General features: G+C 47.2%; 1 protein-coding gene across 4 annotated transcripts in view; it reads left to right on the top strand.

The window, feature by feature from the left end:
* Window positions 1-13,434, top strand: part of SCML4 (Scm polycomb group protein like 4) — a 93,635-nt gene that overhangs the window by 23,418 nt on the left and 56,783 nt on the right. Inside the window, exon 2 of one of the 4 annotated variants that reach the window (XM_045843486.1) lies at window positions 9,048-9,117. The exons of 2 other annotated variants lie outside the window; for them this stretch is intronic. In XM_045843486.1, coding sequence (XP_045699442.1) covers window positions 9,048-9,117 — 70 coding nt within the window. Of the gene's footprint in view, window positions 1-9,047; window positions 9,135-13,434 lie in introns of all 4 variants that reach the window. One more of the 4 variants, XM_045843488.1, reaches the window with a different exon arrangement.

The following is a 13,434-nucleotide window of genomic DNA, read 5'->3' as shown; positions in this document are numbered from 1 at the left end:
TAGACTGAATCTTAGATAATGGGGATTCTGAGTAATCATCTTTGGAATTAACTTGATGCAGTGTGAGAGTGGACTACGCAGGAGATGGGAGTCCATGGGAAGCACCTTGGAAGCTGCCAGCTCTACCCTGGCTCTGCCTTGCGGTGCCACATAGGATAATCTGTCCCTTCTGCAGGCTAAATTCCCTCAGTTGTTTCAGCTGTTCCACAAAGGAGAGTTCCCATATGCCTTTCTCCCACTTTTTGATTCAATATTGACTTTCATTCTTGTCCCCAGAAACAAGCGTAAAACTCCAGATGTTCCGCGAACAATGGCACTATACAACCTACATTCCCCTGAGCTTTCAGGTGATATGGCCCACGTCATAGCCTCAGGGAGACTTGTCATTAGCTACAGTTCCTAGATCTTTTCACCTAGGAAGCCCTTCCTGTAAGTCTCTCCTGCACATCTGGAAAAGACATTTCAGCTATTCTGCCTTTTTAAACTTTCATTTGATTGGGTCCATCTGGCTAAAATGTTTTGAATTTTACTTCTGTCATTCTGTCAGCTGCCCCTCCCAGACTTGTATCATCTGCATGTTTGATAGGCCTGCCTTCTAAATCTTCATACGTGTCCTCAGGGAGAATACAACGAAAACTAGAGACGAGGGGCATGCCACTGGACACAGCCTGCAGATCGCTGCTGTCATTTGAGTCATGCAACTTGGAACCTGGGTGGTGTCTCTGTAGTCATGATTCTACCCCAAAGTAATATCCTCCGCTCACATGTGCTGTCTGATCCACAAAATTACCTTGGGAAATTTTGTCACATACTTTGCAGTAATCAAGATAGTTCGTAGTTATAGCAGTGGTCTGATTGCCAGCCAAACTCCCGCTGCCCTGCCCCTGCCCAGAAACTCTGGCCAGGCTAAGCCTTCCACTGCAGGGACTAGCTTGGGGGGGCCGGTGTTCCAACCTCAGTGGCTGCCACGTTGTTTTACAAGAGCTTGCCGACTTGACAATCAGTTCTGTGACTGGTTATTCACAATCAGAATCCGACCTGCTTTGAAAATTGGGATTAAAATATACCCTTCTGTTTTTCTGGCTCTTCTCTCTTTTGTGCGATGTCTCAGAGATTTCTGACCACAGCTCTGAGACCCTCTCCGCAAGCCCCTGCCCTGGCAGCGGGGTGTGCTGCTGTTGAGCGGTTTAAGCTCACTGAAGCAAGCAGCAGCTGTCGGAACCTCGGCTGCCACCTGGGACTGCCGTTCTGGCATCTCACTGCCACCTGTGCGTGCCCTCATCTACTTTAAGCAGTGGACGAATGCTGTCCTTGTCCTTGATCTGAAAAATAAAACCCAACCCAGTGACACACCCCTGTCGTTTAGTGTTCTTTGGCTCCTGCAGCTCCTCTGCACTTTGATCACTGTGGAGACTTTTCTTGCTGGCTCCTGCTTGCCGTGAGGACGCAGGGTTTGTCCTAGACCAGGCCCGCCGGCCACTACACGTGCTTTTCTGCTGGTGCTTGTCCTGACTCCCTTTTGTTTCTCTGGGCCTTGTGCAAACGCCTCGCACCTAGCGAAGTGTTCAATAAATATTCACACAGCTATAGATTTTTTAAAGGTAAACTTTGAAAACTAATTAAAAATTGATTTAACTGCTGTTGCACAGCCTCAGGAGAACTTTCAGAAGGGAGAAGATCTGGAGAATCATCCAGGAAGCCCGTGCTGACTGAATGCTAACCCACTGGAGAGGGAGCAAGTCAAGAGTCATTATTTTTTCTATTTTGACCTTTCCTTTAGCAACCAAAATGTGGAAAGCCACAATTGTATCGTTGTATCATTCTCCTCCCTCCCTTTCTCTGTGTGAGTCAATCAAACCGTGCTTGCTGAGGACTCCCCGTCTGCAAGGCGCTGGGGAGGCGCGGATGTTCTCACGCAGCCCGGATCTGGCGGCGGTGACGACATCGCGGCCTCGTCTCAGGACATGTGTGTGAGGCTTCTAGGCTTTTAGGTCTTCAGGAGTCCACCTTAAAAATGTGACCTCTCCCAGCCAGAAACAAAAGCCCTGGGAGATGCCACCCCTTGAATCTCACAGCTAACATCGTGTTAACAAGGTGCTGGTGGAGGGAGGCTGGGCCAGGCATGGGCCGTGCCCCCTCTGGCAAGACAGAGCGCTTCTGAGCTGGGGGTACGTGATCTGCGTGCCTCAGGAGCTCATCATGAGAGTTAACGAAGGCACGTATGTGTGTCTGTGCGCTTCATTCGTTTGTTTAGCATTCACCCCTGTTTGCTGCCTCCTCCGCCCTGCGAGCTGGGCCCCGTGTGTACCTGTCGACTGGGGGCTGTGCCGGAAGCAGGAGGACACAAGTGTGAAGGGAGCCGCTGACCAGGGCTGGAGGGATTGGGGATCCTGCCTCACAGACGGTTCAGGGAGGACCCCGGACAAATGGGGCTGCTCTGTTGTGGGCTAGTGGGCCTGGCCCACAGAGGCTCTGCGTCTGTGGTTACTGGTCAGCCCTCCCTGTTAGACTGGGCTTGACTGCTTCTCCTTCTCTGGTGACTTGCCAGGGTCACCTATCTCAGAGTTACCTGGGAGACTGAGACTGAGAAGCTGTGTTGACAGCACGGACATGTACAACATGCCTGTGTGTGTGTGTGTGTGTGTGTGTGTGTGTGTGTGTCTGGTGGGGGATACCCGAGCAGATGCAATGACCCGTAGATGGTCTGCTGCTCTTCTCCTCCCGAGAGTGTCTGGGCTCATCTTCATGTCCCCGGTGAGCCCTGCACAGGGAATGGCACACAGCAGGTACCCAGAAAATATTCGCTGAATGACAGAAGGGATGAGTAAGGGGAGAAAATCCGTTGCTGGCCAGCACTTCTCTTTCGAGGCTCAGAAGTCGCTTTTTGGCCCTGGTCTTGTGGTGTTGTGAAGGCTCTGGGGCCACCACGCGGTGTGGCCATCAGGATCGCTGGTCAGAGAAACAGTGACCTGCCTCTCGCCACCCCGCCCATGTCCCTGGTGGACTGATGCTGTGATGACAGTTAACAGGACAATGAGAAGCCTTTGTGATCCTTGGTGATCAGAAGCAAGTCAGGACTGCATTTGGTCTGCCTTCCTTTCAGTTAGGAAAGAACAGCAGGGGAGAGTTTTCCTGTGCTCCTTGTTCCAACCCCCTCCCTTCACTCATTCTCTCCCCTGACCCAGGAATAGTTTGCCGTCCTCCTATTCGAAGACCTGGGGGTTTTTCTTCATAAAAGTGGGAGAATGGCCCAGTGTGCAGCAACCACACATATGGATGATGGATGGGGACAGTGCCAGGCACCAAGCACCCCACCTTTCTTCCCAGCCTCCCAGGTTCCTCGAGCTGCTGAAGCCTCCCCACGCCAGGGTGGCAGTAGGGCCCCCACCCCCTCCATGAGGTGGGTGTAGTCTGGCTGGGAGACAGGCTTATGGTGATGCTCTGCAGGAAGGGTGTGGTGGTGTGGCGCGTGGTTTTCTCTGGATGCGTGTGTGTGTGTGTGTGTGTGTGTGTGTGTCTTTAGCTTGGGAAATAAAAAACACATGATTTTGTATTGTGTTGTCTTTGGGGGCCCTGCAAACAAGTTGGTTGGGAAATAGGGTTCTTATCAACTCTGTTTTTTGCAGAGGGAGCAAAAGATAAGAATCACTTGTTTGGGAACAGCAGCAATTTATATCAGACAGGGCTAGACAGATTACATTGGGCTCTCATGATCATTTTCTCACTGGGTCTTCAAGGCAGACTGGGGACATGACCCTGGCAAGTACTGGTGTCTCGTCTGATAGGTCAGGATACCAGTGCCCAAGGGTCACGTTGCTACTCCTCACTGCTACTCAAAGCCGGCTCTCCTGATCCTTGCTTGCTGGCTCCTGACCGCTTTCTCCTCCCACTGGCCCCTTGACCACAGAAACATGGTTCTATTGGGGAGGCAAAGATTTCAGCTACTAAGCATGGAGAGACAAAATCAGTTTCAAGATAACCGTGCACTTGCTCTTGACTTTCACCTCTAAAATGCACCTCTCCTCAACTTGCCCATGAAGGGAGGGCATTGATTCCTGGGTGGTTCGCATCTGTTTTCTGCTGACCGCTGCGTCGTGTGTACATGGGTCCCAGGTGGCGCACCTTTCTTAGGCAGTGAGACCGTGAGTTCTTCGAGGACAAACACTGAGTTGCTAGTCCCTTTACATAGTGCTAGTGAGTGCCTTAGATACTTCAGGGGTTTGCGAAGAGTATCATAATGAAGATATCATAGTTACACATTTCTCTACTTCCGCCTGAATAGAGTTGTGTGAAAAGGTTTGTGTTGGAAGAAACATTGCTGCCTAAAGAAGCCCCGCATGCAGTCCTTAAGGAATCCACACACCCCCAAGGCTGGCGAATGGGGCTGTGCTGTGTGAGGCACTGACTTAGAGGGCTGTGACCGGTGTTATTAGAATCTTGTGGTTTTAATGTGAAAGCTTTAAGAAGTTTTCTTGGCAAAGTATTTTAAAGGAATCTAAGTGTACAATTGGTTTATGTTATAAAAAAATCATCTTGAAAAGGGGTTTTCTTTGTAGATAAAGATTGAGTCAGAAACAACCAAAACACCAAACCACCAGTGCTTTCTCAAAACTAAATGTGAAGTATAAATAGAGAACAAAACAGGAAGTAGTGGTTTGCAAAAAAAAAAAAAGAAATACTCATAGCTGCTCAAAAAGGTGTCTTTTCTTACAGAGTTCAGAGACTGTATGTGAGTTCAGAGACTGGTGACGAGAGTCACCAGCTCCACCTCCCTGCAGGGACTCGCACCTGCCAACAAACGTTGCTTCACTGCTACCTGCAAAACTTTTCATTAATCTTCTAAAATTATATGGACCAGTCAGTGTGCTGGAGGCACTGACTAAAGACGTGTGTTCTACCTATGCAGGCACTGTGTGCTCCGCAAATTGATTGGGTGGCCTCGAACCACTGAAGCTTTCACACTGTCAGGATCTTCTCTTTATATCCTACGGGGACTTGGGAGACGTGACTTGAAGGGTTAGGTTTCCCTCTTGTCCCTTCTAACCAGCTCCGTTGCCAGCTCCCGCCATGCGCCCCAGGGCTGACCCTGGGAGGCAGCTGCGGGATTTGTGCCAAGGGCCCTGTGGTGGAATCTGAGACCTGCCTGCTAATGAGTGACCTCACGAAAGCTCTCCGGGCCCCGGCTGCTCCACTGTAAACCCAAGGACAACAATGCTCATCTCACAGCATCGTGAAAATTAATAGAGACAAAGTAGGTGAAGGCCCATCTTGGAGTGTGTGGCCCCCTGTGTCTTGTTTGGGGAGGCCTTCCATTTGGAAAGTGACTGGCATGGAACAGAGTTCTGGGCCTGATGGTGACCAGTGCCTTGGACTGGATCTTGCTGCCTCAGTGCTGGGGATGGGGGGATCCTGGAGGAGGGCATGGGTTGCTGATCACTCATGCATTCATTCTCTCATTCATTGTGCATCATTTGTTTGATAAGCATTTGGTAAGTCCCTAAGATGTGCCAGATGCTGAATTAGGTGGGCTACATTGACCAAGACATAATTCATGCCTCCTTCAAGAAGCTCATGTATATTAGGAGAAGCAGGAAAGGATACAAGTAAATAGAATGGCTGGAGATACTCTGACCAAAACTGTTCCATTGCAGCTGCAGGGAAGGATGTTGAATATAAACATTCCATCCAGTCAGAGCTGTGATGGAGGGGTCTCTGGCAAGCCATCTCCTTGAGGAATATGTCTTTGGTGGTGACTCCTTTTCATTGAACTGAAGGGAAGGCCTCACGTTTCAGGCAGAGGCTGCTGCCTTTTGGGGAGTGGATTGAGCTTTCTCTTAAAGAGCTGAGCAGATCCAGTAATGCCAGCTGTCTGCCTCCACCTTAGAGGAAACCACGAGTAGGGCACATACCTTGCATTCAGATTGGAGGCAGGTGAGTTCCATGGTTATGGCCACCCCCATGAGAACCTCCTGGAATGAGAGAAGAGTAGGTGATGGAGGGAACCCCAGGGTCTACATACAGGGGCCCCTTCAGCATGGCTGTCCTCTGGGGTCCGTAGTAAAGGAGGAGGGTGCAAAGACTCCCTCAAGGAGCGCCAGGTGGCAGGGGCCTGGTGAGGGAGAGGGGCAGAGGAGCTGGCAGGCTCCGAGCTCTGACTTCCCTTTCATTGTCCTGTGGCCCCTGAGAATCTCAGCCCCACAGAACTGCTTTTCTCTGAGTGTCCTGGGCTCTTAGGTCCTCATCCTTGAGGTGCTGGTTGCCTCAGACCTGTTCTCCCACCACATCCTCTCTCTCCCCCTCTTCAGAGGCAGGAGGAAGGGCAGGGGCCGGGCTCTGCTGTGGCCCCCGGCTGCCTTGCTGGCGCCCAGCCACCCTGCAGGCTCCCCACAGGCTGCACGGACAAGGCTGGCCCGCAGCTCGTCTGTCTTCGCAGAATCCCTGTGACCCTCCTGGAACAGGAGAGCATGGGAGGCCTGGGAAGAGCTGCTGCCAGGCCATTTGCCACTTGCCCCTGTCAGTCCCGGAGGCTGATCTAGGACAGTTTTTCATTTCTTCCTGGTGCCGATGAGCCCTGGGGCCTTGCCTAGCTCTCCCTCAGGGGGCAGCTGTGGGCTATGAAATTGCTTTGTGGCAGCATGATAGCTCCTCAGCCACAGGGTGCCCCACCTATTGGATAGCTGTCACCTGGCCCCTTTCGTTTCTGGGTCATCCTGTGGGAGAAGAGTAGGTTTCTTCTTGCTTTTGCTCTCTATGCGAATAAGAAACTGTCTAAATGTAAGAAGGGCTTCTTGCCACTTTATCTACAAATCTTAGGGCTTTGCTCGTCAGGGGCTTGAGAGATCCCCACCTGGGGAGACCACAGGGCTGAGGCCCAGGGACATTAAGTGGCTGGTCTTCATCTCTCAGCTGACTAGGAGTGGAGCCAGGATGGGGTCATTTTCACGAGCACCTAATACTGTGCCTCAGGTGCCACGAACACCCACTACAATGGTCTCTGGTCCTCTCAGTCAAGTCTTTGGGGTTCTTAGGCGTCCCGGTCAGGGCCAGTGCACCCAGCCACACGCGCATGAGGAGTGCAGCCCCCACGGACTGGCTTGTGATGTGCAGTCCTCTCAGGGTGCGGGGCACCTGGCCCTCCTGCCTCCCACAGGCCAGTGCAGCTGGCAGAGCCCTCCACCCACTAACAGGCAGCAGATTGGGTTTATTGATTTGTTTGTCTATTTATTTTTAATACACACAAAATACAAAAGGTAGGAGATAGCATGCAGAGGAAAGTCCTTCCCCTTCCACCCCTAGAACCCCAGTCCCCACTGCCTTTCTCCAAGATGACTGCCACTGTTTGTAAACACTTCCAGAGATACCATATGCATGCATATGTGTGTGTGTGTATCTGCAGCATGTATCTTTCTCACCTATCCTATGGCAGCAAGCCATAGATGCCACAACGTGAACTTAAACCTTGATCTTGAAGATCATTCACTCTCGTTTTTTTTTTATCTCTGATTCTGCTGACCGCAGCAATAGCAGGTTCCTCCACACAGCCCGTGGGTTGGCATGTAGGCTTGTCCCCAGGTGTGGTCATAGACAGGCAGGTTCCATCTTTTGAGACAGCAGGAAAGACAGGAAATTTCCAAAGGAGGCTTTTTTACAAGCTTCCCATTCTGCTGGGTCATTAACTGACCTGCCTAAAGGGCAGGCAGATACCAACCTTTTCCATGTCCATCTGTCTGTCTGTCTGTCCAGCCCTAACTAGGAAATCTCTTTAGCTTTTAAGACACTAGGTTTTTAATGCTGGAAATGGCTGCATGGTGATGGAAGAGCACAAGTAGGAGACTGGAAACTAGCCACACTCCCTGCAGTTGCAACTGCCCCTCAGCTAGAGGGGCAGAGGGAGGAGGTGGGGGATCAGAGGGCAGGGCCAGGTCACCCAACAGGGTGTGGACCACATGGCTCTCCAGTGAGAGCTAGCAAAGCAAAGAGAGAGGGCGATTGCTTCCCTTGCTTTACCCCTGTCAACCCCACCCTTCAAACTCAGATGAACACCTCCCTTTCGGCAGACCCTAATAGTCAGCTGTCGCAGAAACCTTGGAAAACAGCTCGAGGGGGTGGGGGGCAGCTCCTTTCACACAGAGAATTGCAGGGACAGGGTGAGGGATGGAGCTGAGAGAGAAAGGCCCAGGGCCAGCGCACGGGAGTCTCTCGAGGGCTGTCTTCTGCAAGAACGTCACCTCCCAGAGAAGGTCTGTCAGTATGGGGGACATGATCTAAGATGGGGTGGATGCTCGAAACAGGAAGGTGGCCAAGGGTAGAATGGGTTTGCCAGGCTTTTAATGTCTCCTTCACAGCAGATGGCCCATTAGAGGGAAGCAGGACACCCCTGCACCCTATTGAACAACAGAGGTCGGAGTTCTTCCTGTGACGTAGGAGGCACCTGTGTCTGGACATCTTTGTGTACTTACCGGGCACATCGGGAACCTCATCTCCTAGGGGTTGAGACAACAAGTGTGCACATTGCAGCTGCTCTAAGACATGTGAAAGAGCTATCACCCTCGAATATTCTATCGATACCACTTTTTACCTGGTTATTATTTGGGACACCTGGGGCTTTTCGATCCTATCAGTTCTTATTTTTCCATGACAAGTTGGCTTATTTACAGTTTCTTTGTGCTCACCCATGTCAATGCAGACAGGTAGAGACAAGAGCATATCAGTACTTAATAGAACAAAATAATTACAGATAAGCTCTCCCTACTTACTCAAATCAGCACGAATAAGTGACATTTTATTCTATTTACCCTTCTTTTATATTAAAATGTTTACAACTACAGTCTGGTGCACCTTATGTCTCAAAGAACTCAGAACCTTCCACAAACAATTGTTTCAACTCATTATATTACCATCGTTGTTGTTTTTGTTGTTAATGATTCAGAAATTGTTACAATTTGCTTTTTTGTCCTCTTAGAACTACCCACGATGTCCTTAAATCATTCTTGATCTGGCAAGGATAAGACATTGCAGACTAATCCTGACATTTCTCTCTCCCCAAGATGTGGAATCAATCATCTCTTTGGAGTCCTGATGCCGTTTGGGGTGGAGAACAGTATCAGAGGGCAAAATGTGAGCACCAGGCAGGCGTGAGTACAGGGAGGTGTTGGCTTTGGCTTCTGTTGCCCCAATTTTAGTGTCAGAATTGGGGAGAAATGTGTATAAGGGGGCTGCATTTTCTCCATTTAACAGAATATATTGCTGTCCCTCTTCTTATGGTATGAAGGTTTCATTGACCATCAAACTGTTCTTTTATGTTGATATATTTATATCCAAAATTTAAGAATCCGAAGGTGCGCCTCTGACCTCAGCTGTGGGCTGTTTCCTAGATGAGTCAGGCAGAGTCCCTGGTGAACGGCGTTGCCACAGGTGCCAGGTGCACTCTGCGGGCACAGTTTTGCACCAGGTGCTCTGAAAAGCAGAGTGACATATGAAATATGGCCCCTGGCTTCCAGGAATGTGCAGAAATCACTTATGTGTGTGAAACAATGAGAAAGTGATGCAGACCATTCATTTAATCAGCACTTGCTGAACCTGGTGGTGCAGGCAATAGATGGGGAAGGAGTTGAGAGAAGTGAGAGATCCGTGTGTGGAGAAGCAGGAGGGCGTGGGCCACCTTGAAGAATGGTTGAATTTTAGCTACATGCCAAGTTGCATTCTTATCACTAGAAACTACCTCACCTACAGACCTAAGCATCCCATGGAGCATGGGTATCAGGGTGCATACAAGGCTGCAGACAAAATAATCACACCAGAGGCACTGGCTGACGGTGAATTCAACATGGTGCCCAAGAATGAGCGAAAATAGGGTTCCCTCTTACTTAGGAAATGGCAGTGAGAAAGAGCATTACAGCAAGGTCAGGAGCCCATACCATGCAGTTCACAGAAGGAAATAATTTAGAGTACATTAAAGACTCTAGAGATCCTTGTAACTATCACTTCTCAGTGCTTTTAGGAACAACAGAAAATCATTGATCCTTCTTCCAGTTGAGCTGACCCACCCCTTCTCCCTGCACCACCAAACCTCCCAGCATGTACGTGTCCTGCTGCCAGCTCTTGTGCATTTACCTTGCTCTGCTCTGCCAGGGAAATCCCTGCCTCTGATGTCACTTTCTTGTGCTTTCCTGTCCCCACTCCTCCCAACTCTGCTAAGAGAAATAATTTCTTCCCTCCATGGTATTCTCATAACATTTCATATGAAACCTCTGTTACAGCATCTATTTCCCATATTATTATTGCCTCTATATTTGTCTGCTTCTCCAAAGTTGGTGACTGTGTTATGTGTGTCTTGTTTGTTCTCATCTGTAATCCCAGTGTCTAACCATACTATTTGATACTGAATGCATGATACAAACATCTGTTGGATAAATTAATAAGAGAATGAGTGAATGAATGAGTGGATATGTAAATACATAAATACATGCCTTAGGATAATTCCTAGGTGACTCAAGGCTTTGGTGTATGCTTTTGGATTTGGTAATTCCTTGTTCTTTGCTTTGATAGAGCACCATTAATTTATATGCATTAAATTTGCAAGACCAACAGCTGAAATGTTATCCCTAAATTCATAGACTAGGTCATAGGTTCTCTTGGTTTTAGTTGTAATATTTGCCTTGTTTTGATAAGAAAAGGGAGACTTAGGAAACCAGCCACAAATCACTTGATTTAATGTCAGGCCAGCATTTGATGACAACATAGAAGTGAAACTTGGAGACCCAGAGACTTGATGACTAGGCTGTTCTAGGGACAGAATCTTCTAGTGTTTACTAAAGTTCTTTGCTCTAAGTTGGCTTCCAAACCTGACCTGAACTGAGGCAGCCCACAGAAGTGCATAACTGAAAGCAGAGAAATTCAGAGGTATCACGTACATCTCCAGGGCTTTGACAGTTCTGAAACGATTTACGTATTTGGTTGTATCACATTGTGTATCCATGGCTAGGATGTCTTTGGACAGCTTGTGAGGTCTTTGGAGATGATGGGGGAAGGATAATAACCCAGCTGCCACCTGGTCCTACCTGGAGGGAGGTGGAATCAAGGAGGGTGAGGGTTGGGAGCGGGTTCTCTCGGGGGTCCAGGGAGGCACTCCTGTTCGTCTTCTGTTTATAGACATTGTTTTTAGCTCTGAAGCCATCTTCTCTGATATTTTTGATGATAAATTCTTTTTTGCCTTTTTGTTGAAACTAATTTGGGATATTAAAGCAGGGGCCAGTGAAGTTCTGTGGATGAGGAGCTAAAACCATTAGAAAACAAGGGGAAAAAGGTCATGCAAGAAGCACACATTTCCAATAGAAGCTCCAAGAGAATAAGAATTATTTACTCATTGTTAATTTTCTTTTTATACTATTTTTCTACCTATGGTTTAAAAAATTTAAACAGTAAAAAATGGTGCAAAGAAGAAAGCAAAAACATATTTTTAATATTTTACTGCCCAGAGAGAACCACCATCGGCCTTTTGATGATTAGCTTTCCCAGACCTCTTTCTATGCCTGAACATGTGCAGACTTATGTATAACTACATATGAAAACATGTGACTACAATCATACTAGATATATTATTTGCAATCTTCATATATGCATGCATGTATGTACACACACACATATATACTTAAAATGACAAAGTATTCCGTTTTATGAATGTGAAATAACTTACTAACTTGAGGCTGTTTTGAGAAATATTTTGATTGCTTCCAGTATTTCACTATTATAATTAATATGCGAAGAATACCCTTGGCCATATATCTTTGTGCTTTTCTCAGATTATCGTCTTAGGAGAAGTCCTTAGGAATAATGAGCTGGTTCAGGAAGCGTGCATGTGTAAAGTTTTATGTGATTTTCAAACTGCCCTCTAGAAGGGTTAGCTGACTTCTAGCCCTAGCAACGGTGAGTAGGAGCGCCCGCTCTCCCCGCTCAGCAGCAGACTGCTCTCAGGGTCATTCGCTCTCATGCTCTTCAGTCTGAGAGCCACCAATGGCATCTCGACTACTCATCTGGGAGGTTACCAGCAAAGATTAGAACCCTTTCTTGTGATAATTGACCATTCGTTTCAGTTTCTTCTTTCTTAGTTTTGTAAATTATGTAATTTTGTAAATTTTGTAATTTTTTCCTAAGTGCCAGTTGTCCACAAGTCATTTGTTCACCTTTCCTGTACTGATATAAAACGATCCTAAAATTCAAACAAATGGAAACTTAGTGTCTGTTTAATTTCTGGACTAACTTTTTTATTGGTCATATTACTTATTCCTGTACCATACACTTGCCATTGTTATAGTTTCATAATAATATATGTTAGGAACAAAGAGGGTGAGTCTCCCCGCTGGCTTTTGTTTTGTCCTTTTCTTTAAGTGACTTTGGCTTTTTTATGTGATTGCATTTAATTTAGAGAATAATTTAGGTAAAAATTACATTCTAAAATACATCTGTCCAATAATAGAATAATTTTTTATTTATTCAAGTCTTCTTTTAGTACAAGTAGAATTTTTAAAAAATATTATTTTTCATTATTTAAAAATATGATTTTTTCTTTCTACTTACTAAATCTATATGAGGAGCTGTGAAGGGTCTGAGGTTTTAGCCTCTGCAAGCTAACAAGTTAACCTGCCACACTGTCATGGTACTGGCAGAAGACGATCAATTTCTAGGTCAGGGGCACATCAGGTGCCATAACCTTCATGTCCCCATCTGCGTCCTTTGTCCGGGTTCCACGGTGGATGCTGCACATGCAGCGGTTTGAGTCACAGCTGGGGAGCTCTAAGCCTCGGAAACAGTAATGAGAGGTCAGGCCGAGCTTCCCCGAGCTAACTGTTGAAGAGTGAGGGGAGTGAACGAGAGGGGAAGACAAAGCATTCCGGGCAAAGGGAACCACACACGCGAAGGCCCTATGCTGAGAGTCTACAAATATCTGGGAAAAAAACCCGACATCATGGTGACCCCATTATCTTCTGGCTAATGATGCTGAAGAGAATTAGCCTATTTATTTTTCCCATTGTAAATGATCTATTTGTTCTGCACAAATTCTTATAGATTTTATGTTGTTGCTTTGAAGTATGTTATTTTATTAGGATTTATTGCTATTCATAGTTGAGGAAATTTTCTTAAGACACAGAGAGCCTCTTCATTCTGGAACATGGCTCCTTAATATGTCTTTGAGTATTTCCCTTTTCTATTGTTTTGATCTTTTCTTTAAACATTTGATAATTTTTTCATAATTTTCATAATTATGTTCTCCCTAAACATGTTTCACCTGCTTTGTTTCCACTGCATCCCAAGATTCCAAGAGTAAGGACGCTTCCTGATTTTCAGTGTTGGTCTTTGCTGCTTTTGCTGTTTGTTGCTCATGTCGTCCCTTTGGAAAGGGAGGTTTAGGGGGACCCTGAACTTGGCCACCATCTT

Source organism: Phyllostomus hastatus, unplaced genomic scaffold (assembly GCF_019186645.2).
Source record: "Phyllostomus hastatus isolate PE091 unplaced genomic scaffold, TTU_PhHast_1.1 phas_contig_40, whole genome shotgun sequence".
NCBI lineage: Eukaryota > Metazoa > Chordata > Mammalia > Chiroptera > Phyllostomidae > Phyllostomus > Phyllostomus hastatus.
Note: the sequence above shows the minus strand (reverse complement) of the source record. Positions and strands in the feature narration are given on the sequence as shown.